Raw genomic sequence first — 26,001 nt, forward strand, 5'->3', positions numbered from 1 at the left:
GCCCAGTTTAAAATGTGACTTACAAAAATAAATGGGTCAATTAAAAAAATAGTTGGGCTGAATTTTGTAAAAAAAAAATGAGCGCTAATCAAAAAAACATTCATAACTTTTTGAGTTTTTTAATTTTTATGATTTGTTATGATATATAACATTATTATACAACTTAATAACATTTAACGAACGAAAAAAAAATGTATTTTCTATGTGATTTAGAAACAAAATTATCTCTTTACATTATTGTTTGTATTGAAACAAAGACTACTTAAAGCGTACCAAAAAAAAAAAAGCTAATATGAAATTTAATTTAATGCTAAAATAATTCAATTTCATTATATAAAACATAATCTGAAAAGGTTAATCATCAGAAAATGAATAATTTATTGACTATGAGTAAGAGATTGGATTATTTAACAATGATGAAAAGGAAAAGAAAATTCACTAATATGATATTTAAATAATTCAATATAATTGATATGTAATTATTACTCTAGTGATAACTTTGATAACTACGCGACAAAGTTTATAATTACATGGGTATTCTAAAAATTTCATGCTCTTTCATTAGAGTGATCATTCGATATACTTTTGACGAATTTTTAAATCCGAGGGCGGGGCCCTATAGGTAGATCAGCCCATCACCGCCACCGCCTTCGTCGCCATTACATCACCACTCCATCATCGATCACCTCTATCACCGCCGTAACGCGCAAGTACCGTTCTCGTAAATATAAATATCAAATATTAATGTTTTAAAAATCTTTCTAACTATTAAATGAAGACATGTGACAAATCAGAGTAAAAAATAAGAAAAGAAAATTAATAGATATCATGTCATTTGTTTATAGTAACAAGAGGATTTTTTGGTTAATATTTAAAAGGGTTTATTATTTTCAATACCAAAACGCCAAAAAGTCCTTTATCGACCAACCTACCTAATAGCTATGTATCCGTTATTTGTTTTTGTTTTGTAGAAATAATAATAACCCTACCTAGTACCTACGGCCGCTATTAAGTACAATCGAACACAATAAAAAAAATATATACGGAGTATATTTTTGGAACTGTTCTGTTTCTGGGGCTGTTGAGATCGATGGCCAATCAGGCATACATTCATCATTTACTAATTAAAAGAAGATTGTTTCAAGGTACTTTTAGTTTAAACCGTTTTATAGTTACTCCTCCTAATTATAAATCACTTCATTCGAATTCTTGTTCACTGTATGATTATGTTGATAATGTGAACGATGCCTTGAAATTGTTCAATGTAATGATACATCAACGGCCCGTTCCTTGTGTTGTTAGGTTTACTCGATTGTTGTATGATGTTACCCACCTAAAACAATATTCTTGTTCCCTTGATCTTTTTAAGCAAATGTGTGCTTTTGGTTTCCGTGTTAACAAGTACACTGCGGGCATAGCCGTAAAATGTTATTGTCGATTGCGTCTCTCAAAACACGGCCTTACAGTCATGGGCTTTTGCTTCAAACAAGGTGTGGAACCTCATGTCTCCACTTGCAATATGCTCCTAAAAGGGTTCATTCGGGAACAAATGACTTATGAGGCAGAACAGTTGTTTCGTCTCATGAACAGACGCCAACTATATGAACCTAATTTAGTGACCTACAAGACTATGATTGAAGGGCTTTGTAAGGTCGGCTCTCACTATGCTGCCATTGGTTTGCTTAGGTTCTCCATCATCGGAGATTGAAGGTTGATGTTGTCATGTATAACTTTATCTTCGATAGTCTCTGCAAAGACAGAGGAATGATAGATGATGTTTACCATCTATTGATAGAAATGTTTTATCACAAAGTCATCCCACCTAACGTCCACACATACAACTCTATGATCTATGGCATGTCTAAGTTAGGTTATTGGGACGATGTCTGTCTCATGCTTAAAAGAATGGAGAATGAAAAAATCCATCAGGATGTCAAAACTTTCAATATTATTGTCGATGCACTCTGCAAACTAGGTAAGATAAATGAAGCACAAGCCGTTATCGACATCATGGATAAGACCAGTGGTAAGCATACACCTGACATAGTCACCTACAATTCACTTATTGAGGCCTACGGTTGGAAAAAAGGGGAAATGCGCGAAGCAAGGAGAGTTCTTGATTCGTTGGCCTCCAAATGCATCATACCGACTACTGTTACTTACTACAAGTTAGTGCTTGGGTATATTGGGATGGAAATATTCCTAAGTTTTTGAAATACTACCGTTTGTCATATAATGGTCCACTTCATGACTCAGCGTGGTTTGCATCTCCATATAAATTCAATTATTTACAAAGGTTAATGTTTGGCAAGTACAAAGATGCAGTTGGTTTGTTCCATCTGATGGATGGCAGCGGGATGAATTCAGATGCCTATGTGCACATTATACTCATTCGTCGCGCAATCAAATGCCACAAGTTTGATGACGCGAGGCGCTTTTTCCATGACTTACTTGTTGCAGACATATCAGGGCATAAAAAGATTCAACGTGAAGCGATAAAATTTAAAGGTCTACATGGGAATCTAGACAGAGCATCGCGACATGTGGATTTTGAAGAGTGGTTTCCTCGGGTTAAATTGAATTTAGATTGGTGAGCTATGTGGAGCGATTCTGTAGAATTCAGTCACTATACACCCTTGTACAGAACTCGTGTAATACCAACGAGAGGTAGTTTAAAATCTTGTATATATATGTTTGTTCTTTTTTTCGTGAAACACCATATTGCAATTTACAAGTGGTAGTGTTTTGAAAGTAGTGGAACCAACCACCAAATACCAATGTTGTCACCGGGCTTTATGCCTCTAAATTGTTTTCGTGAAACACCATATTACTAAGAGGTTAGAAAAAAAAAAAGTTAAGGTCGACAAGTTAATGGGCTTTATGCCTCTAAATATGTTTGTTTTTTAATCAGCATTAACTATTATTAAATTGTCTAAAAAAATATTTGGGTTTGCAACTTTACAACCCAAAATCCCAACCTAGACCCGATCAGAAAAATCAGGTTGGTAAGTTGCAAGTTGAAAATCACTTGCCTGAATCTAGTTTTATAAGGTTGATTTCAAGTCAGGTTTCGGATTGTGTCAAGTAATGTTTGAGATTGTGTCGAGTATTGACAACCTTAGCCACAGTGGCGGAAGGTGAACATGATATTTGGGAGGGCCAAATCATTTGATGTGTTATGATCCGCTCGTTTTGCATATTTTTTAATTATCGACAAGAAGAAAGTTCCTGATTATTTATTTATATACTTAAATGAGTAATTATTTTGTGTATATTATAAAAAAAAACGTAAAACTAACAATATATGTGTTATTCAATATTAATGCTTTTAGTTGCAATAATAGTACTAGTATTAATGCTTTTAGTTGCAATAATAGTACTAGTAAATGAAAGGATGATAAAACATTAGGACGTCGTTAGAAGTAAAGAATAATAAGTTAAACAATAAGAGAATGGTTAATAGGTAATATGCAAGAGGTTAACAGCAAAGGAAGAAGAAAGAAACAAAAAGAAGAAAAGGATGATGCCAACGTAGGATTCGAACTCACGAACTTGACTTGAACATAGATTGCAAAATGTCATTTGTTTAGAAATTACTTAGATTTCTAGGAGGGCCAGCACCCTCCCTGGTCTGTATGACGTTCCGCCCTTGCTTAGCCAATGCCTATAACCTATTTAATCATACATTTACACCATCGTACAAAGAGATAATATATATTTGGGATTATGGCACCGGAATGTAACCAACTATGACTCAATGGTTATGTAATGTAGTGACCTTTCAAATTGGCTATCTGATGTAAGTAACTTCCATTTTTGTTCTTTTAATGTATCATACCGGGTAACATCCTATTTGTAACCGGTAATGCCACGTTGGATATAAGAAAGAATACGGATTAAGGCACCGGAGTGTAACCAACTATGAGTGAATGGTCATGTAATGTAGTAACCTACGAAAGTGTTAAAATTGATGTAAGAACCTCTCTGTTTTGTTCACTCGATGTATCCTACTGGGTTACTCTGATGACTTTATACTCTAGTCATCTTCTCCGGGTAATTTCCAGCACTATCTTCGGTAACAACAATTTTTTCGGAGAGCAAATGTGAAATTGTAATTAAATGTTTAACTTCAATCCCGAACACAAATCAACACTAGATATAGATAGATGCGTATATACATTTATTGCTTTCAGAACACGATTCAATAATAATCATACTCAAACCCTAATCCCCAAATCGGATTGTGTTATGATCACCCAATCATCGTTAACCATAAAGATCCGGCCATCCCATCCCCACCACAATCAAGATCCAACAACTTTAGTTTACAATGGGGTAAAAGGGGGGATTTTGACAGAGAATGACGACGGTGGTTTTCTAGGTGGCGGCTGACATTTGTTTATTTTATTGGTGGCAATCAGCGGTGGCACGTGTCCGGACTTGGAGACGGTGAAGGGATGACCGCACCTCTTGAATGGAAGAAAAAATGAGGCCGAGACCACCCACTACAACCTTGTCAGAGTCTAAGACCATCCACCATTGACCATCCATTTCGTCGGAGTTCATAACCCACAACCGTAACCATGACCGTACAACACGTCAACCGGTACATGAAAAGTACAAAAAAGAGAGGTTCTTACATCAGATAGCTAGTTTTAAAGATCACTACATAACATAACCATTCAGTCATAGTTGGTTACACTCTAGCGCCAAAATCCCAAAGTAAAACTAACATTGTTACCGGCTACCGGTACAACAGGTCAACCGATACATTAAAAGAACAAAAATGAAAGGTACTTACATCACATAGCCAATTTGAAAGGTCACTACATTACATAACCATTGAGTCATAGTTGGTTACACTCCAGTGCCATAATCCCTATATATTTCTACATATACAAAAGATTATATTTAGTAAAGGTATTTATAATATATGTCTTTTAAATCATAAATAAAATTTTATTTTTAAAAGAGGTTTTTTTCTAAGTTATTATTCATTTTTTGAGATTTAGAAGTTTTATATGTAAAATCCTGAAGCAAAATACTCTCTAGATTGGAACAAAGGTTCTTACATAATAGGAGGTGATCTGCATACTATCAGTTTTTGACGATACATTACCAAATACTCCCTCCGTCCCATTTTAATTGTCCACATTTGACTTGTCAAGTCTTATGTTTTCAACTTTGACCGTAAATAGTTTTGTTTATACTTTATAACACTTAATGTAAAATATATGAATGGATTGAGTTTTAGATATACTTTTCATTGATATAAATCACAACAACTAATATATAACACAAACAAAGATATTTACGGTCAAAATTTAAAGAAAAAGACTTGAAAAGTCAAATGTGGACAATTAAAATGGGACGGAGGGAGTATGTTTTATTGAGTTGTATAATACAACACTGTAAAGCACATTTATTGGCGCATAGCTAAATATTGGTGGTGTACAGATTGTTTCCCTTACATGGTTTCTTTCTATTGGAGTTGAAAATCTAAAGTGGCAATGTTGTTGACCCAAAATTTTCCGTTCAGTATATATACATATGGTAAAAGTGATCAGTATGGGGTTCTTATGCACCCAACTTGAGTGGAAAACCTCCACATACTAATTTTTTAATATTTTGAATGAATACTTGGACCCCATGTTTTTTACCTTTTAAAAAAGGTATGTGAGGGGTTTTTCACATAACTTGGGTGCCCCCCCCCCTCTCTCTCTCTCTCTCTATATATATATATATATATTTCAAACTCACTAAATATATGTTATACCCGACATGTACATGTGTTAAGAGTTTATCATAACCTTATGTTCGATTTCATACTAAACTGCATTTTGGTATATGATAACACGTTGTGATGTAATACATGTATGGGTTTTTTTTTAACCGGATGATCGATCGGGTATTAAACCGGATGTAATCATTTTGTTGTTTTTTTTAACGCGATAAACGCTGACTGAGTGAGCAGGATGTTATCTGAAATCTCCAATCGATCGGGTACATGATAACACGTTGTGATGTTATCTGAATATATGGACACCAACTGCGAATTTATGTAAGCTTGAAATAACAAAGGTTCCAGTTTGGGTCAAATTACATAATGTGCCTCTAGTTGCTTTCACTGAAGATGGTTTAAGCATGTTGGCAACTAAGATTGGAAAACCAATGATGTTAGATGCATATACAAGCTCAATGTGTATAGAATCATGGGGTCGTAATAGTTATGTACGTGCCCTTATTGAGTTAGACTCAGAACATGATATTAGAAAGGAACTCACTATTGGCATACCAGATATGGTTGGAGATGGGATTTCAAGAGTGGTTATTAAAGTTGAATATGAATGGCAGCCTCCACGTTGTGCTACATGTAAAATTTTTGGTCATTGTGATGAACAGTATCCCAAGCTGATTAAAAACACTGCACAGGCTGTTAATGAAAATGTTAATAAGGATGGCTTTGTGACAGTCTCTCGGAAAAAAAAGAAAAGGAAAGGCTATTGAAAAACAGATTGAGGGCGTTAAATTAACTAAACCAAAACCTCATTTTATATACCGAGTTAAACAATCTGTGAGTAATAGTAATATAAATGGGGAGACCGCCACTTCGAAAGGTGCAACTGTAACACCCCGAGCTAGGGCTCGAGATATTACGGAAATCACATAGCACAAGGAGGGATTATCGTAGGCAACTAAATGAAAATTAATGAATTCGGTGAATCCATAACAAGTCAAATATTCAAATAATGCACAAGGAGCAAATGACCATCAAAGTTTACAAAAGGGAATTCTAGAGATGGCTATCGATCCTAAGCATTAATCAAAAGTGGGCGAATGAATCCTTGATCCATGAAGTCCATGCCCGAGTCCAAAAGCTATACAAGATCATACATCACGTCCTTGGTTCACCAGATTACCTGAAAAATGTAGTAACAAGTCAACACGAGGTTGGTGAGTTCGTAGTGGTGGTCCAAGAGGAACCACCGACAATAACCACATATCATAAAACAAGAACGATTCATCGCATACAAGTAATCTTACACGCCATCCAACAAATGCATCACAACATACTATGCGTAAAAGAAAGACAAATGCAATGCTAATGCCATGAAGCGAATGATAAGCATGCCAAACCAAAATACGTATGATATGTAGGGCCATCATGCCATCAATGCAACGATACTCACATGTCATTACCATGACCAATGTGGCATCTCAAAAACATCGGTGTATATACATCTATATACCCGGGGTCATGAACGTCTCATCATCAACCAAATCATTTCAGGGGCGAGACCATCACCAATGCGATTCCAACAACCATCAATTCCAATTAACCAAACTATACGCACATTCACTTAAGAGGGCTTGTTTTCAAGGAGTCTTTGATGTTTGTATACAGGGTGTACCAGCGGCTAACCCTCCGCATCTCAAACCCCTTGAAAACGAAGTCGACTTCCATGAATGTACATCTATCTTAATATAACATTCTCAATACCAACACACACATAACAATTCAATTCATCCATCAATCGACATTAAATCAACAAACAACTAAACTTAGCAAGTAAACACGCAATATACACTTTTCAGCCCGAATCTCAATAGAGTAGGGGGATACGAACTCACCTTGATTGGAAAAAGGAGTTAAGATCACACTAAGATGAGATTATAAGTGATTAATGTGCTCCACGCCCCCACAACCTAATAATGTATACAAAACGTGCATCATTCATCAAGACGACTTTCTAACTAGGTTTTAGTTTTGGTTTATGGCTTTGAAGGACTCCCGAGAGTCAGCATGGTCATTAAATAGGTCATAAAATAGTTTGAAATCCATATGAAGTCGTCCCAAGGTCACCTCGTTCTCAACCATAAGTTATACCCTTATATAGTTTATGTTAATGTCTAGTTTTAGGTTCAAAACGACTCGTAACTTTGAACAGCTCGTCTGCAGCGTACAGAGCACCAATAAGGTCTTAAAAGGACATTCTGGAAAGGTCGGGACGATCCTAGGACATTAGAAAAGAAGCTAGGAAAGTATTTTGGCTGGAGGGGTCCCAATGCGTCGCATCAAGAAAACTGCGTCGCAGTTTCAGATTCCGTGGTTTTAACTGCTTCGCAGTGCGTTTCTGATGCGTCGCAGCCCATCCAGTTCAGCCCACTGCGTCGCAGCTTGGCCACTGCGTCGCACTCCAGCCCAGATCAGTTCAGCAACAGATTTTTGAGCTCATACACCCAAAACACAACCAAAACCCATACTATGACCTTCCATTCGACTAGAAAAGGCTTGAAACTTGTTTTGAAGCATACTTAAACATTATTACACCTACTTACACTTAACCCATACCAAAATTTCGACCCACAACATCAAAATCATTTCCAAATCATTTCAACCCAAACCAAAACCCTAGTATAACCCTAAATCGTTTTAATGCATTTTCGGACTCGAATTCGACCAAGGCTCATGGGTTTAGCTTAAAAATACATTTATACACCTACAATGATGAATTTAAGATGAATTTGACTTACCAAATAACCTTCCAAAAGTCAAATCCGAGTTTGACCCACAAGAGTGAGTTTCCTTGCACTATAAACTCCAAATTCGAGATATGAAGAAGATTTCACAAGGGAGGTGATGTTTCTATGATTAATCTAACCCACTAACCTTATTTGATGCAAGCATTTCATGAGAAGGAGGGAGATAAGTGTTTGTGTGTGTTTTTCTTGCAAGAGAGTTAGGGAGTGAGTGGATAGAATGAATAGGGGGGTTGGGTATTCTTGTGGGTCATGGTTTAAGTCCATGGGTTGACTCAATTGAATCACTAACTAAATGTTTATCGACTCGTATCATCTAGTTTCACATTAACGAACACGTGGTCACACGACCCGATAAGCATAACTAGTCTTAAATTTCACAACTTCACTTAATCTCGTCATTTCATTAATATCGCTAATCACATTACATAAATAGTCAAACGGGTCAAAAGTCACGGATGTTACAGCAACAACGAGTGAAAACACAGGAAGTTTAGGGGCAAGTCCAACTAATCAGAATAAAGGTAGCCAAGATGCCCCTTTAAAGAATTCATATGGTGCTCTATCAGGTGACGAGGGGAATGGCATGCCATCTAATACTCCTAAGGAGCCAACTGATGAGAATGATGTAATAAATACCTACAATGAAACCGCTGAATATATGGTTAACTCTGAGGGGGTAAGCACTCCCGGTCACAAGGTTTCCCATGTATAGCATTGCATCTTGGAATGTTCGGGGAATGAACCTCTCCCCGAAACAAAATGAGGTTCGTCGTGTTATAAATGAAAATAAATTATGTGTTTGCTCAATACTAGAGTCTCATGTGGTTATTTCACAACTTGACAAATTGTGTGCTAGGGTATTTAGGAGTTGGTCGTGGACTTCTAATGCAAATTTGTGTTATAAGGGGTCTCGAATCATTTTGGGTTGGGATCCTTGTATTGTGGATGTAATGGTGTTATCTGCAACAGATCAAGTAATTCACAAACAAATCTATTATAAGATTGATAAAAAGGCTATGCTATGCTCGTTTGTATATGCTCATAATTCCTATCTTGACAGAAGGGAGCTATGGTGTAATTTGCTTGCTCATAAGACATTTGTGAAGGATAAACCATGATCTTTACTTGGGGACTTTAATGTAGCGCTTTCATCACAAGATTATGCAACTGGTACTTCTAGAATAGATATCACAATGGGGGAGTTTAAAGATTGTGTTGATGAGCTTGAGATTGCTGATGTTAACAGTTCGGGTCTTCAGTTTACATGGACTCAAAAGCCGAAAGGAAAGGATGGTCTACTAAAAAAATTAGACCGTATTATGGCTAACCAATCATTTTTTAATTATTTTGTAGGTACTCATGCGATGTTTCAGCCTTACAGAACTTCCTATCATGCACCTGCCATTTTATGTTTCCCCACGGCTGCAAATCGCAAACAGAAACCATTTCAGTTTTCAAACGTTCTTGTGCATCACTCAAAATTTCAACAGGTGGTTTCAAGTAATTGGAATGCCAATGTGGTAGGGTATCCTATGTATCAGGTTGTGAAGAAGTTAAAAGCTCTCAAGAAACCCTTTCGGAAGCTATTATTTGAAAAGGGCAACCTTCACAAAAAATAGAGTTTTTGCGTTCCGAGTTAGATGCTGCTCAACGTGATTTAGACAAGAACCCGTCAAATGTCCAACTCAGAGAAGAACATGCAGCCTACTTACAAGCCTTTAATGATGTCGTGATTGATGAAGAAAGATTTCTGAAGCAAAAGGCAAAAGTAAATTGCCTGCGTGTTGGAGATTCAAATACGACCTATTTCCACATGGTCGTGAAAGCGCGTAGGTCCATAAATAGAATTGATTCAGTTTTGGACTCTCATGGTAACAGGGTTGAAGGTGACGCTCTTATTTCTGCATTTGTGGCACACTACAAAGCATTTTTGGGCTCCCCTGGGGTGACTTCGTTGCTTAATACAAATGACTTATTCACCAAGAGATTATCTTCTGAACAGGTGAGTTCAATGATAAAGGATGTGTCTGCAGATGAGATAAAACAGGCGTTATTTGACATTGGAGACGATAAGGCCCCAGGACCGGATGGTTTCACGGCTGCTTTCTTTAAATCAGCATGGGATATTGTTGGTGCTGATGTCATTGGAGCAGTCCAAGATTTCTTTTCGAGTGGGAAAGTTCTGAAAGAGGTGAATCACACTATAATCTCATTACTTGCTAAGGTAGCCTCTCCTACTCTTATAACTGATTTCAGACCGATTGCCCTTTGTAACGTGATTTTTAAATGCGTTACAAAAGTCCTTGCGAACAGAATAAAGGGTTGTTTATCGGACATTGTTTGTTCTAATCAGTCAGCGTTTATCCCTGGGCGGAGTATTTCAGATAACATCCTGCTCACTCAGGAACTCATGCATAATTACCACCTAGACAATGACATCAGAACTTTCCCACTCGAAAAGAAATCTTGGACTGCTCCAATGACATCAAAGTGGATGTTCAAAAAGCTTACGATACGATGGATTGGAGATTCCTAAAAAAGATTCTTATTGAGTTTGGTTTTCATCCGTGCATGGTACATTGGATCATGACTTGTGTCGCTACCACTTCTTTCTCGTTATCGATTAATGGTAGTTTACATGGTTTTTTTTTCTGGTAAGAGGGGCCTGCGACAAGGAGACCCGCTATCCCCGTACCTATTTACTCTAGTCATGGAGATTCTGACACTTATGATGAGAAGACGAGTCAGGAATTCAGACGACTTCACATTTCATCCCAAATGTGATAGACTTGATATTATTAATCTTTGTTTTGCAGATGATCTCATTATTTTCTTGCATGCGGATGTTGCTTCTGCAAAGGTTGTTATGGAGACACTTGAGGAATTTAAAAGCGTTTCAGGTTTAGCACCAAGCCTTCCAAAGAGTACTGCATTCTTTTGCAATGTGTTAAATCATGTGAAGATCTCTATTTTAAATGCTCTTCCGTTTGAAGAAGGCAGATTACCGGTTAAATATCTTGGGGTTCCTCTTGTTTCTACTAGATTAATTTATCGAGATTGTAAAGGAATCATTGCAAATATTAAAAATCGAGTATCTGATTGGAAGAACAAGTATTTTTCTTTTGCGGGAAGGCTTCAACTTGTGCAGTCTGTATAATCTTCTATGCACGTTTATTGGTCTACGATGTTTATGTTACCGACTGGGGTGATACATGAAATGGAACAGATCATGAGGGGCTTTCTCTGGTCCCAAGATAGCTTACAAAGAGGCAAATCCAAGGTTGCATGGGAAGTGGTGTGTATTCCAAAAACGGAAGGAGGATTGGGCATTAGGAGCTTGCATGATTTTAATATTGCACTACTTTCTGTTCATATTTGGAACTTGCTCACCCGAAAAGAGTCCCTATGGGTACATGTATAAAATCAAAGGAAGAAGTTTTTGGGAGGTTCCGTATCGTGGTGTAATGACGTGGAGTTGGAGAAAATTGCTTCAAATCAGGCCTATTCTTCGTGACTTCTTTTGTGTCAAGCTTGGAAATGGGGTATCCACATTTGCATGGTTTGATAATTGGTGTGTTTATAGTCCCCTTTATAATATGTTTTCTGCTCGTGCAATTACTACTGCCGGCTACCGACTTGATTCTAATGTTGTTGATCTAGTTTTAGATGATAGATGGACGTGGCCGGCTCAATGGAATTCTAAACTTCCTAACCTGCCTCCCTCAATTTTAATAAATAACATATCTGATCGGTGGGTTTGGAAGGATAGAAATGGGTTACTTACTCATTATTCTGTTTCAAATACTTTGGAACTCAATTAGGCCGCGAGATAATGAAGTTAACTGGTATCATGTGGTTTGGTTCCCGGATTGTATCCCAAAGCATGCGTTTCACTTATGGTTGGTTATGAGGCGCAAGTTGAAAACTCAGGATATGTTAAGAAGGTGGGATGTGCAACATATGGCTGATGTCCTATGTTTGTGTTCTCTTTGCATGCAGTAGGCCGATTCTCATACTCACCTATTCTTTGAGTGCTCTTATTCTTTTCAGGTTTGGCAAGGCGTTTGTACTTTTGGTGATATAAACCCATGTGTTTTTGACTGGGAAGTTATGCTTTCTCATCTTATTCATGTTTCAAAGAAGAGAACTATTGATGTGATTATAAAGAAGCTGATCCTTGGAGCTAGTGCTTATTTTCTTTGGCAAGAACGAAACGCTCAACTTTTCAAGCAAACTAAGAGATCCACTTAGCAATTAGTTGAAGCTATTTTAGCTACTGTTCGCTTGAAGCTACTGTCTATGAAGTTTAAGTCGAATGGAAGAGTGGCAACAAGTTTGGTAAAATGGAATTTACCCATGGGGCTCATGTCATCTGCGTACGATTCAGGCTAGCTTTACACTCGTCGGGTCGTGGATGTAGGCTAGCTTTACACTCGTCGGGTCGTGGATGTCTTCTGATGGCTCCATCATGAGACTTTATGTTACATACTAGCGAGGGCATCATGTTTTGTTCTGCCTTATTCTCTTGTGTTAGTATGTATAGTTTTGTTTTAGCAGCTTGATTCTTATCTAGTTCAACATATATACGGATATGTCGTATGTATGAATTAGTATGGTACTCTATCATACCACTTGTAATAACTGTTTTTTGGGTGATATATTAAAGCTAACCGGGGTTTAAATTCCCCTTTACCCAAAAAAAATTTATAGAATAAAATACATACCAAAATTAACTCAATATACTAATAAAATAGATTGTGAATGATTAATTTTTCTATTATAATAATTCTTTATTTGTCTATTTATAATAAAATAATAATGTTAAGTTAAAAGTAAAAGACATTTACAAATACATCCATCATTAAAAATATGTTAAATTTAAAAAGTTAAAAAAATATATGGCATTAGTATTTTGATCTAATGAGTAATGACTTAAAAACTGATATATATATATATATATATATACACACACTAAATATCAAGGACGGTGTGTGAGGGGGTGATACTGTAGCTAAAAGTACACCCCCTCATGCATGAGGTACAACTTACAATAGCACAACTAACAACACTAGTGGACTTAACAACCGCTAAGTCAGATTTAATGACCGTTAAGTGTTGGTTGAATAACTAACGGTAGTTACAAAAGAGTATTTATCGGAGTTTCTTTTCAACTTTGAATAATTTAATATTTGCCACTAAAGTTTTGATTTAGTTACATTTTGTCACATAACTGGTTTCTAAGTTTTTTCGATCAAAAGTTAATTTCTTTCTTATTTTTACTACATAACTTTTACTATTTAAACTTTCGCCTTTTACTTTTTGCCAAATAACTTTTGTTTTTTAAACTTTGGCCACACAAAATTTGTTTTCAAGTTTAAGTTTCTTCACTTTTTTAATTTTTCTCACATAACTTTGTGTTTTTTTTTTTTACTATTTTACCACGTAATTTTTGGTTTCTAAATCTTGCTACCAAAATTTAATTTTCTTTACTTTTGACTACAATTTTTGTTTTCTTAACTTTGTCATGCAAATTTCGTTTTTCAACTTAATGTTATCAACTTTTGTCACTAGAGTTTTATTTTTCACCCGAGGCAATGCCCGGGTAAAAATACCACTTTCAATCTGATTATGATTTTCTAATCACCAAAAATTGGAGAAAAACCTATCGTAACTTTTTATTTTTTATTTTTTGCGGTAGCAAGAAAAATCCATTAAAATTTCGATCAACCTCTAATAGTAGACGAATGAAGTTACAAACTCTTTTTTGACTAACTCATGTGGCATCTTATGTGTCTTGTCCATGTCATAATATAAATTTACTGATTAATAATAACTTAACTAGGGTTAACTTTTATGTATATTTATTTAACAACTCCCCCTCACACCATTTTGCAACCGATTAATCTCTCTCTTTTTTCTTCCCACAAACAAATTCAATATTTTCTGCCACAACTATAGGAAATTGGTTTTGGGTGAATTGATTTTCAGCGGCTAACAAAAAATAAAATCGAAAGGGTATATTTATTTTTTTGTGCTTTAATTCGACGACATCAAGGAATTATAGTATGTATATATCTTTTTTTGGGGGACCTTCTTTTATTCATATGTGCGCACACCACAAAAGCAGAACAGAGTTTTTTACCTATTCTTTTCTGCAACAAACAAAAGACAACAACCCTTTACATTATTATTTTTTTATTTTGATTTAAGGTATTGGAGATTGCTTAGACTACCAGCCGCCTCTTCAACAAAAAAACGAATCGTTATAAGAATGTTGTAGTGACACTTGATCATAATCTGGTAATAAATCTTGATTAGAATAGGATAACAACCCATCATCATCTAACAGAAAAGAAAGAATTGACGAGTGATCCGAAAATGTTACTCAAGAAAAAGATGAAAGTTGTTTATGTTGATAAATGGTTTGTGTTTCAAAGGAGAAGATTGTGGATCCAGATAATATATATCACGAAGAACTAAAGAAGTTAAGATTGGAAGGAGAAAACGTATTTAATTGATAGAGAAACTAATCAGAGGTTATGTTATTTAACCTAGGTTAATTAATCTTAATTAAGTAATATGGTATGAGTTATGACATGGATGAGCCACATAAGATCCACATAAGATAGTAAAAAAAATGTTTGTAATTTGTTAGTTATTATAGCATTTCTCTTAATAAAATACTCTGAACAACATCAGTACGATCATCTATCTGATCGTAAACCCAACAACTACCCTACGGTTGCGGCCGCTAAGTACATACAGACACAAAAAGAGTTTTAGATGGCGAATCACATGATGATTCATGATATTCATCATCACTTATTAGTTAAAAGAGGATTATTTAAAGGTACTTTTAGTTCAAAGCGTTTTATAATTATTCCTCTTTATAAATTACTTCATTCGAATTCTTGTTCTTGCTTAGATAATTATAATGGTCCATCATCATATAATTATAATGGTAATGTGAATGATTCTTTGAAATCGTTCAATGTAATGATACACCAACGGCGCCCCGTTCCCTCTATAGTTAGGTTTACTCGATTGTTGCATCATGTCGTTTCCCAACTGAAACATTATTCATGTCCCCTTCATCTGTTTAAACAAATGTGTGCCTTTGGTTTCCCTGTTAACAAGTACACTTCCGGTATTGCTGTATAAAATGTTATTGTCGATTGCGTCACTCAAAACACGGCCTTACAATCATGGGGTTTTGCTTCAAACAAGGTGTGGAACCTCATGTCTCCACTTGTAATACGCTCTTAAAAGGGTTCACTCGGGAACAAATGACTTATGAGGCAGAGCAGCTGTTTCGTCTCATGAACAGACGCCAACTATGTGAGCCTAATTTTGCCACCTACAAGACTATGATTGAAGGGCTTTGTAAGGTCGGGTCTCACTATGCAGCCATTGGTTTGCTTAAGCTTATCCGTCATGGATTTACATTTTTTTGTTTTCCATCAATAATTTACACTTTTTAGCCCTGAATACTTAAGTTATATTTAATCCGCGTAATCACATATCTCGATTTTCTCAAATTTTCAGTTTTGACTTATATATATATATATATATATATATTATATATATATATATATAGATTTACGCATATAAATATCAATGTCGACTACATGACTAAAAATAAATATTAACGTATAAGAAAATATTATAAATTATTGTCTATAAATGTCATACATTGGTATCCCAATACAATATTGATAATGTCATCTAATCTCTTATATAAATAAAATAAAATTCTAATGACATCATGATTTTTTAAATAATTCTTAGTTGTCATTATTATATTTATTTCTATCAATTATATCTTTTTTGTTTTCTTGATTTATGATATCATTATATAAAAAGTTTAAATTGTTTTTTAATAGATTTATGATATCTTTCATTTTTAGCTTAAGTTCAATGTAAAATAAAATGTAATTATCTAAATTTTTTTAAACGACTATATGTCAATTTTTAAATGTAATATCATCATCTATTTTCGTCATAATATTATCAATCAACCCGTCTATATTAAATAATAAAATAATTGTTATAAAATCATCATTTAAAAAAAAATTAAAATAGCTTAATTATCATCTCTAAATTCTTTTTAAAGTTAAGTTTTTTTTGTTTAATTTTCTTATGGTATTATAAGCACTTTCCTTCTTTAAGTTTATATAATTTTTATTTTTGTTATTTATGATGCTCTTTTCTATATAAAAAAAAATAAGTTTTTTTTCTTTGAAAACTCTAATATTTTATACATGGTCTTTTAATTTTTCATCATATAAATTGTTTTATCATAATAGATTTTTAAATTACCTGCATATTATGCAGGTTAATAAGCTAAATATACATTCGAAATATAAGATATACTATTTCGAGATTATAAATATGGTTAAACTATCTCATAGTTCTTAAATATCGACATAACTTAATATTACAAAAGTTTTATTTATAAGCCCGGGTTAATTGACTAGTATAATAATATATTAGATTAGATTTTTTTTAATTATAAATTTTAGTATTTAGTTTAATATTTAATATAAACACAATATGAACTTTAGATACCTATTCCAAACACAATAACAGATAACGATATACAACATCCTTATCCGAATAGGATTCATAATATATGAGACGATTACAGAACAAATTACGATTAACAAAAGAGTTACTTGAATATTAAATCCGCATTAATATGAACTCTATTCAAGATTCATTCTATCGTTCAATTAAAAACAAATACAAAATTTTCTCTATATATATATATATTAGTTTTGCGTATTAATATTTAAAGTTACAATTGTCACTCAAGTCAATAGTCTTAATTGTTATCAAAAAATATGACAAAAACTTAATTGTTATCTAATTATCATAAGACAGGTGATTGAGGATAAACTTGTTTGTGTTATAGGTCCGCATCATGATCAAAGACATATACTTGAATGTCAGGTACATTAGGATCATAAGTATGTTTATATTTTAATTCTTAATTTTCTTTCATAATAATCACATTATGAGTACAACTGGTTTCAAAAAATTTCATAATAAAGGAATTATTGTAGCATGTGCCTTGTGGAATGACTACGACACATAATTTCATCAATATGTCTCAGCTTATTATTGTATTACAACTTGCAAAGTATATTACTTGGAACGGTATGTCTTCAAAATTATAAACTTTTATGACTTAAATGTATGAAGATCTAATATTGATAATATCATAAGTTCCATGTCCAGTGTTAGACACGGGTCTAAAATCTAGTTTTTCGCTATAAAGCATCACACATAATATACGAGTAATTCTTTTAATTATTTATTCTATGTTACAATTAAGATCATCATTAGAAAATGGAAATGCCAAAACGTCAAAAAGTTCTTATCGACCAACCTACCTATGTATACCCCTAGCTAGCTCTTTGTTTTTGGTTTTGTATAAATTATAACCCTACGTACGGCCGCTATCAAGTGTGATCAAACAAAAAAAAAGTATGTAAGGAGCTGTTTCTGGGGCAGTTGAGATCGATGGCCAATCAGGTATACATTCATCATTTACTAATTAAAAGAAGATTGTTGAAAGGTAATTTCAGTCTAAACCGTTTTAAAGTTACTCCTAATTATAAATCACTTCATTCGAATCCTTGTTCATTGTATGATTATGAAGATAATGTGAATGATTCCTTGAAATCGTTCGATGTGATGATACACCAACGGCCCGTTCCCTCTGTAGTTAGGTTTACTGGATTGTTACATCATGTCGTTACCCAGCTAAAACATTATTCCTGTTCCCTCGATCTTTTTAAGCAAATATGTGCATTTGGTTTCCCTGTTAACAAGTACACTTCAGGTATAGCCGTAAAATGTTATTGTCGATTGCGTCGCTCAAAACACGGCCTTACAGTCATGGGCTTTTGCTTCAAACAAGGTGTGGAACCTCATGTCTCCATTTGCAATACGCTCCTAAAAGGGTTCATTCGGGAACAAATGACTTATGAGGCAGAGCACTTGTTTCGTCTCATGAACAGACGCCAACTATGTGAACCTTATTTAGCCACCTACAAGATTATGATTGAAGGGCTTTGTAAGGTCGGCTCTCACTATGCTGCCATTGGTTTGCTTAGGCTTATCGATCATCGGAGATTGAAGGTTGATGTGGTCACGTATAACATGATCTTTGATAGTCTTTGCAAAGACGTAGTAGTGATAGATGATGTTTTCAAGCTCTTTAAAGAAATGGTTCGTCACAAAGACATCACACCAAACGTACACACATACAACTCTTTGATTTATAACCTTTCTAAGCTAGGCCGTTGGGACGAGGTCTGTGGAATGCTAAAACAAATGGAGGCGGCAAACATCCATCTGGAAGTCAAGACTTTCAATACCATTGTTGATGTACTTTGCAAAGGATTTAGGATAACTGCAGCAGAAGTTGTGATCAACATCATGGATGAAACTGGTAGTAAGTATCTTCCTGATGCCGACACCTACAACTCACTTATCGAGGCTTATGGTCGGAGATATGACATGCGCCAAGCGAGGAGAGTTTTTGATTCGCTGGCCTCCAAATGCATCAAACCGAATAGCGCTACGTACAACAAGTTAATGCTTGGGTATCTCTGGGATGAAAATCTTCATAAGTTTTTGGAATTCTACAATTTGTCATATGACGGTCGACTTCATGACTCAGTATGGTTTGCTACATGCTCATCTAGTTATATAAAAACGTTAATGTTAGGCAAGTATAAAGATGCAGTTGCTTTGTTCCATCTGATGGATGGCAGAGGGAGGAATATAAATATTGATGTGCACACTAACCTCATTCGTCACGCAATCAGATGCCAGAAGTTTGATGATGCAAGGCGCTTTTTCCATGACCTACTTTTTGCAGACATAAGCCCACCAGAAAGTAAACGTAAAGCCATCGCATTTAAAGTTCAACATGGAGATCTGGACAGAGTAGCAAAACATGTGATTTTTAAAGCGTGGTTTCCTCAGAATTAGTATTGAAACACCATATTACAAGCGGAATATTTGTATTAGTTTATGTTGTTTAATATGCGCTTTCGTATTTGTATTTGTATTGTAAAACATGTTTCTAAAATATCGGTAGCACACATGAGTAATAAACGTTCGACCCGCATAGTAGCCGGACCCAGCAGACAGATATTTCTTCTTTTCAGATTTTTGGCAGACAGGTATGATTTTCTAAACATTTCTCATGTTTAAAAATATTTTATTAATTTATTGAAATATTACTGTAGCCGGACGGTCGGACCCAACTACAGTAAAACCCTATAAATTAATAATGTTGTGATCAAAATATTTTATTAATTTATCGAAATATTATTATATTAATAAATTAACTTTTTATTAATTTAAATTCTTTTTACCTATGACCTTTAAATTTCTAAAGAAACAAGTTTCGAGACACAAATCTTTTTCATGTACATTAAAAATGTTTTGAAATGCGAGAAGAATAGAAGATAATACCCAACTCTTAAGTTCAATGAAGAGATCTAAAAATAAATTCAATATAAATTTAAATATAACGAAAAACAAGTTATTATATATTCATTTTCTACTAAACAGTCTTAAAATTTGATTTTTTTTCAATATAAATTAATCTATAATTTCATTAGAACCTACATATATAGACTCTGATTTAAAATAATTTATTATCTTATCATTTAATCAATTTGAGTCGAGTTATTTATTGGTCTCAGACCGAACGAATTATTAACTTTATCACAATTATGAGTATTATTTTATCCTCGTATAAATGTGTTAAGTTTACTCCAGCCCACCCCCCAACTCCACCAAGGCACCAACTATATTGTAGAAAGCCCACCCTTAATTAACTCTTTGTTTTTGTTTTATAGAAAACCCAGCTTACGGCGGCAAGTACACGGTCAAACACAAAAAAGAGTTCAAGGAGTTGTTCTGTTTCTGGACAGTTGGGATGCCGAATCAGATCATTATTAATCATTTATTAAGTAAAAGAAGAATGTTTAAAGGTACTTATATTCTAAACCGTTTTATAGTGACTCCTCCTAATTATAAATCACTTCATTTAAATTCTTATTCATCATCTTTAGCTAATAATAATAATGGTCGGTCAGCGTATGTTTATGATGATAACGTGAATGATGCCTTGAAATCGTTTGATGTAATGATACACCAACGGCCCGTTCCCTCTGTAGTTAGGTTTACTGGATTGTTACATCATGTCGTTACCCAGCTAAAACATTATTCCTGTTCCCTCGATCTTTTTAAGCAAATATGTGCATTTGGTTTCCCTGTTAACAAGTACACTTCAGGTATAGCCGTAAAATGTTATTGTCGATTGCGTCGCTCAAAACACGGCCTTACAGTCATGGGCTTTTGCTTCAAACAAGGTGTGGAACCTCATGTCTCCATTTGCAATACGCTCCTAAAAGGGTTCATTCGGGAACAAATGACTTATGAGGCAGAGCACTTGTTTCGTCTCATGAACAGACGCCAACTATGTGAACCTAATTTAGCCACCTACAAGATTATTATTGAAGGACTTGGTAAGGTCGGCTCTCATTATGCTGCCACTGGTTTGCTTAGGGTTCTCCATCATCGGAGATTGAAGGTTGATGTGGTCGCGTATAACATGATCTTTGATAGTCTTTGCAAAGACGTAGTAGTGATAGATGATGTTTTCAAGCTCTTTAAAGAAATGGTTCGTCACAAAGACATCACACCAAACGTACACACATACAACTCTTTGATTTATAACCTTTCTAAGCTAGGCCGTTGGGACGAGGTCGGCAAGATACTAAAACAAATGGAGGAGGCAAACATCTGTCCGGAAGTCAAGACTTTCAATATCATTGTTGATGCACTTTGCAAAAAACTTAAAATAACTGAAGCAGATATTGTGATCAAGATCATGGAGGAGACCGATGGTAAGTATTGTCCTGACATAGTCACCTACAATTCACTTATCGAGGCTTACGGTTGGAGTTATGATATGTGGGAAGCGAGGAGAGTTTTTGATTCATTGGCCTCCAAAAACATCAAACCAAATAGTGTTACCTACAACAAAATGATGCTTGGGTACATCTTGGATGCAAATGTTTATAAGTTTTTGGAATTCTACAATATGTCATATGATGGTCGACTTGATGACTCGGTGTGGTTTTTTACATGCACAAATTTTTATATAGAAAGGTTAATGTTAGGCAAGTATAAGGATGCAATTGCTTTGTTCCATCTGATGGATGGGCACGGGGTGAATTTCAATGTTGATGCGCACATTACCCTCATTCGTCGTGCAATCAGACGCCGGAAGTTTGATGATGCGAGGCGTCTTTTTCATGACCTACTTTATGCAGACATAAGACCGCCTCAATGTAAACGTGAAGCGATAGCATTTAAAGTTCAACATGGAGATCTGGACAGAGTATCACGACATCTTATTGTGTTCATGACTCCAACATTGGCTCACATGAGTACACCCAACCTTGATCTGTTTATCATGGAGAGGACTGTACGTTTGACTGAAAAACTGTTAACATCGACACAGCTTGTCGAGAATGTCACGAGATCGACCTAATGTTAAAGTCGGAAAGTTCACAAAACTAACCTATCCATGCAGCAATGCGTAAAATCAATGCACACGACAAGACTTATATAATCTTCAGGCTTTCATCATAGCCTCATTGGTCGTCAAAAATCCACTTCTCAAATCAAGATTATGTAAATGTAAACTATGATCTTTAGAACGACCATGTCACCGAAACCGATAAGAACAAGGAGATAACTTTATTTGGAAATGTAATGTTTTATATAAATTTTCTAGGGAATTAATTAAACATATCATATATCCCCAGACTCATGCATATGCTCAAATGAATCAAACAACAATTACACCATTCACACTAGTTGAGTGTTGATGATTAAACAAGTAGTCTTTAATGACAAGACACATAAAATTTTCGGTTGGTTGTAGCAGATATTATAGGGATGACAAGATATTTTAATGTATAATATTTTTAATTTATTAAATAACGACATAAGCAAACGTTGCTTCAACCCTAAATTAAACGTCAAAAAAGAGTTCTGTAGAAATAAAACTCAACGTACGGACGCCAAGTACACACAAAAAAGAGTTTAAGGAGTTGTTCTGTTTCTGGGCAATTGAGATAGATGGCCACTCAGATATTTATTCATGCGTTATTAATTAAAAGAAGATTGTTTCAAGGTACTTTCTGTCTAAACCGTTTTATTATTATTCCTTCTAATTATAAAGCCCTACATTCGGATTCTTGTTCTTCCTTAGATAATAATAAAAATGGACGACCATCGTATGATTATGATGATAAGATGAATGATGCCTTGAAATTGTTCAACGTAATGATACACCAACGGCCCGTTCCCTCTGTAGTTAGGTTTACTCGATTGTTGTATGATGTTACCCAGGTAAATCATTATTCCTGTTCCCTTGATCTTTTTAAGCAAATGTGCGCCTTTGGTCTCCCTGTTAACAAGTACACTGCCGGTATTGCCGTAAAATGTTATTATCGATTGGGTCGCACAAAGCACGGCCTTTCAGTCGTAGGCTTTTGCGTTAAACAAGGTGTTAAAGCACATGTCTCCACTTGTAATACCTTCTTAAAAGGGTTTACTTTGAGAACAAATGACTCTCGATGCAGAGGAAATTTTTGCTTATTTCATCATAAACGACCTACTGTGTGAACCTAATTTAGCCACCTACAAGAATATGATTGAAGGGCTTTGTAAGGTCGGCTCTCAATATGCAGCCATTCGTTTGCTTAGGCTTCTAGATTATAGAGGAGTGGGCGGCGATTGTAAATTTGATGTTGTCATGTATAACATCGTCCTTGATAGTCTCTGCAAAGACGTAGTAGTGGTAGGTGATGTTTTCAAGCTCTTCAACGATATGGTTTTTCGCAAAGCCATCCCACCTAACGTCCACACATACAAATCCTTGATTTATAACCTTTCTAAGTTCGGTCGTTGGGACGATGTTTGTCTCATGCTTAGAAGAATGGTGAAGAAAAACATCCATCCGGATGTCACAAATTTCAATATCATTGTTGATGCACTCTGCAAACAAGGTAAGATCAATGAAGCACAAGCTGTTATCGACATCATGGATGAGACCGGTGGTAAGTATACTCCTGACGTAGTCACCTACAATTCACTAATTGAGGCTTACGGTTGGAAAAGAGAAATGCGCGAAGCAAGGAGAATTTTTGACACGTTGGCCTCCAAATGCATCAAACCAAACAGTGATACTTACAACAAATTAATGCTCGGGTATATTTGGGATAGTGATATTCAAAAGTTTTTAAAACTCTACAATTTGTCATATGATGGTCGACTTCTTGACTCGGTGTGGTTTGCACTTCCGTACAAATTCAATTATTTACAAAGGTTAATCTTTGGCAAGTACAAAGATGCAGTTGCTTTGTTCCATCTGATGGATGGCAGCGGGATAAATTCAGATGCTAACGTGCACATGACCCTCATTCGTCGCGCAATCAAATGTCGCAAGTTTGATGATGCGAGGCGGTTTTTCCATGACCTACTTGTTGCGGACATATCAGAACATAAACAGAAACAACGTGAAGCGGTAGTAATTAAATATTTCCTTGGGAATCCAGACAGAGCATTTCGACTTGTGGATCTTGAAGTGTGGTTTCCTCGGGTTAAGTTGTATTTAGATATGTGAGCTACGGTGTGATATCAACGAGAGGTAGTTAACTTCTTGTATATATATTCGTTCTCTTTTCTTGCCGTTCCAAAAAAAATAAAATAAAAAATATTTGTTCTCTTTTTCGTGAAACACCATATTACAAGTAGTAGTGTTTTTGAAAGTAGTGGGCTTATGCCTTTAAATAGTTTAGGTGTATTTCTGTTCTAAACTCAGAACCTTTGATAGTCATTATCTGGTTATTTTATCTCAAAATTTCACATATATATGAAATCAACACAAGTGCTGCCAACTATTGAACCTTAGACAACTAACTTACGCCCGATAAACAGAGTATTCTATACATAAAATTGCCAGACTGGAATTTGCAGACTCGAAATGCAAGCTTAATTATCTGAATCAACTTTTGCGGGACTGTAGAATAATCTTTAACATGAATATAACAGATAGACATAGACATAACAAGTTGTGTCCTTTTAGTCCGACAAAATCCCAGAAAAAGGATTTTTAATTAGGAATATACAAAAACGTTAGTAAGTACTAGATAAAAGGTTCCTAAAATGAAGGCAACGGAAAGACTGCCATATCTTGAATTCCTGGTCATCAATGTCCAGAAACCTTATGTTATAGTCCAAAAATTCACAGGTATAGCAAGTCAAGTTCAAATAACTAACCTATCTATGCAGCAATGCCGGAAACTTGAGGCTTTTGGTTTCCCTGTTAACAAGTACACCGCTGGTATTGCCATAAAATGTTATTATCGATCGCGTCGCACAAAACACGGCCTTACAGTTATGGGCTTTTGCTTCAAACAAGGTGTGGAACCTCATGTCTCCACTTGTAATACGCTCTTAAAAGGGTTCATTCGAGAACAAATGACTTATGAGGCAGGGCACTTGTTTCGTCTCATGAACAAACGCCAACTATGTGAACCTAATTTAGCCACCTTCCAGATTATTATTGAAGGGCTTTGTAACGTCGGCTCTCACTATGCAGCCATTGGTTTGCTTAGGGTTCTCCATTATCGGAGATTGGATGGCGATTGTAAGTTTGATGTTGTCACCTACAACATGATCTTCTATAGTCTCTGCAAAGACGTAAGAATGATAGATGATGTTTTCAAGCTCTTTAAAGAAATAGTTTATCACAAAGCCATCACACCCAACGTACACACATACAACTCTTTAATTTATAACCTTTCTAAGTTACGTCGTTGGGGTGAGGTCTGTCAGATGCTAAACAAATGGAGGAGGCAATTTAACATTTCTAAAATGGAAAAAGTGGCAAGTTCATCTATCGAAGAGTTTTACTGTAGTTTTTATAATTGTGTATGAGGTAGAATCCCCCCGCTCGTCATAAAGTTAAAATGACTTAATTGAGTTACCTTTTTCTGATAAAATTGATATCATGCGATTAAAAATTGCCACAAATTTTTTGGCTCCACGTGCAAGTCGAATTATTTGTTTTCCTTTTTCCAAATTGTCGAGGTTGTTGTACCCCTCTGCTAATGTAGTGTAAAAAACTTATATTTTCTTTAGTCCGTGTTTTCTCCATTCATTCAATCCTTCATTAATGTTGCCTTCTGTTGTAGAACGGTACATCACGAGGATAATTTTGAGATTGATATTATCTTTCTCAAGGATGTGCTTTAAGGATTGCTTATATTGATCGTAGCAAAGCTACAACATTATATATATATATATATATATTACGGTCAAAAACCAACTTGGGTTAAATTCTCTACATAT

At 35.2% G+C, this 26,001-nt stretch overlaps 5 protein-coding genes across 5 annotated transcripts; all 5 read left to right on the top strand.

Moving 5' to 3' along the window:
* Positions 1–1,372: 1,372 nt before the first annotated feature.
* LOC122601750 (pentatricopeptide repeat-containing protein At1g62914, mitochondrial-like) lies at positions 1,373–2,594 on the top strand. Its single transcript, XM_043774489.1, has 3 exons — positions 1,373–1,686; positions 1,746–2,180; positions 2,297–2,594. Exons 1-3 carry the CDS (start codon positions 1,373–1,375, stop codon positions 2,592–2,594), a joined length of 1,047 nt encoding a protein of 348 aa, XP_043630424.1.
* A 3,550-nt stretch (positions 2,595–6,144) lies between these two features.
* LOC122601751 lies at positions 6,145–11,080 on the top strand. Its single transcript, XM_043774490.1, has 6 exons — positions 6,145–6,471; positions 8,978–9,220; positions 9,450–9,618; positions 9,688–9,837; positions 9,898–10,044; positions 10,164–11,080. The coding sequence occupies exons 1-6, from the start codon at positions 6,145–6,147 to the stop codon at positions 11,078–11,080; spliced, it is 1,953 nt and encodes a 650-aa protein (XP_043630425.1).
* A 4,669-nt stretch (positions 11,081–15,749) lies between these two features.
* On the top strand, positions 15,750–19,548 carry LOC122601752 (putative pentatricopeptide repeat-containing protein At1g12700, mitochondrial). The gene is made up of 2 exons (XM_043774491.1): positions 15,750–15,957; positions 18,209–19,548. Exons 1-2 carry the CDS (start codon positions 15,750–15,752, stop codon positions 19,546–19,548), a joined length of 1,548 nt encoding a protein of 515 aa, XP_043630426.1.
* Positions 19,549–20,551: 1,003 nt separating this feature from the next.
* Positions 20,552–22,129, top strand: LOC122601754 (putative pentatricopeptide repeat-containing protein At1g12700, mitochondrial). Its single transcript, XM_043774492.1, has one exon. The coding sequence runs from the start codon at positions 20,552–20,554 to the stop codon at positions 22,127–22,129; it is 1,578 nt and encodes a 525-aa protein (XP_043630427.1).
* A 1,083-nt stretch (positions 22,130–23,212) lies between these two features.
* Positions 23,213–24,271, top strand: LOC122601755 (pentatricopeptide repeat-containing protein At1g63330-like). Its single transcript, XM_043774493.1, has one exon. The coding sequence runs from the start codon at positions 23,213–23,215 to the stop codon at positions 24,269–24,271; it is 1,059 nt and encodes a 352-aa protein (XP_043630428.1).
* Positions 24,272–26,001: the final 1,730 nt, after the last annotated feature.

Source organism: Erigeron canadensis, chromosome 5 (assembly GCF_010389155.1).
Source record: "Erigeron canadensis isolate Cc75 chromosome 5, C_canadensis_v1, whole genome shotgun sequence".
Taxonomy (NCBI): domain Eukaryota; kingdom Viridiplantae; phylum Streptophyta; class Magnoliopsida; order Asterales; family Asteraceae; genus Erigeron; species Erigeron canadensis.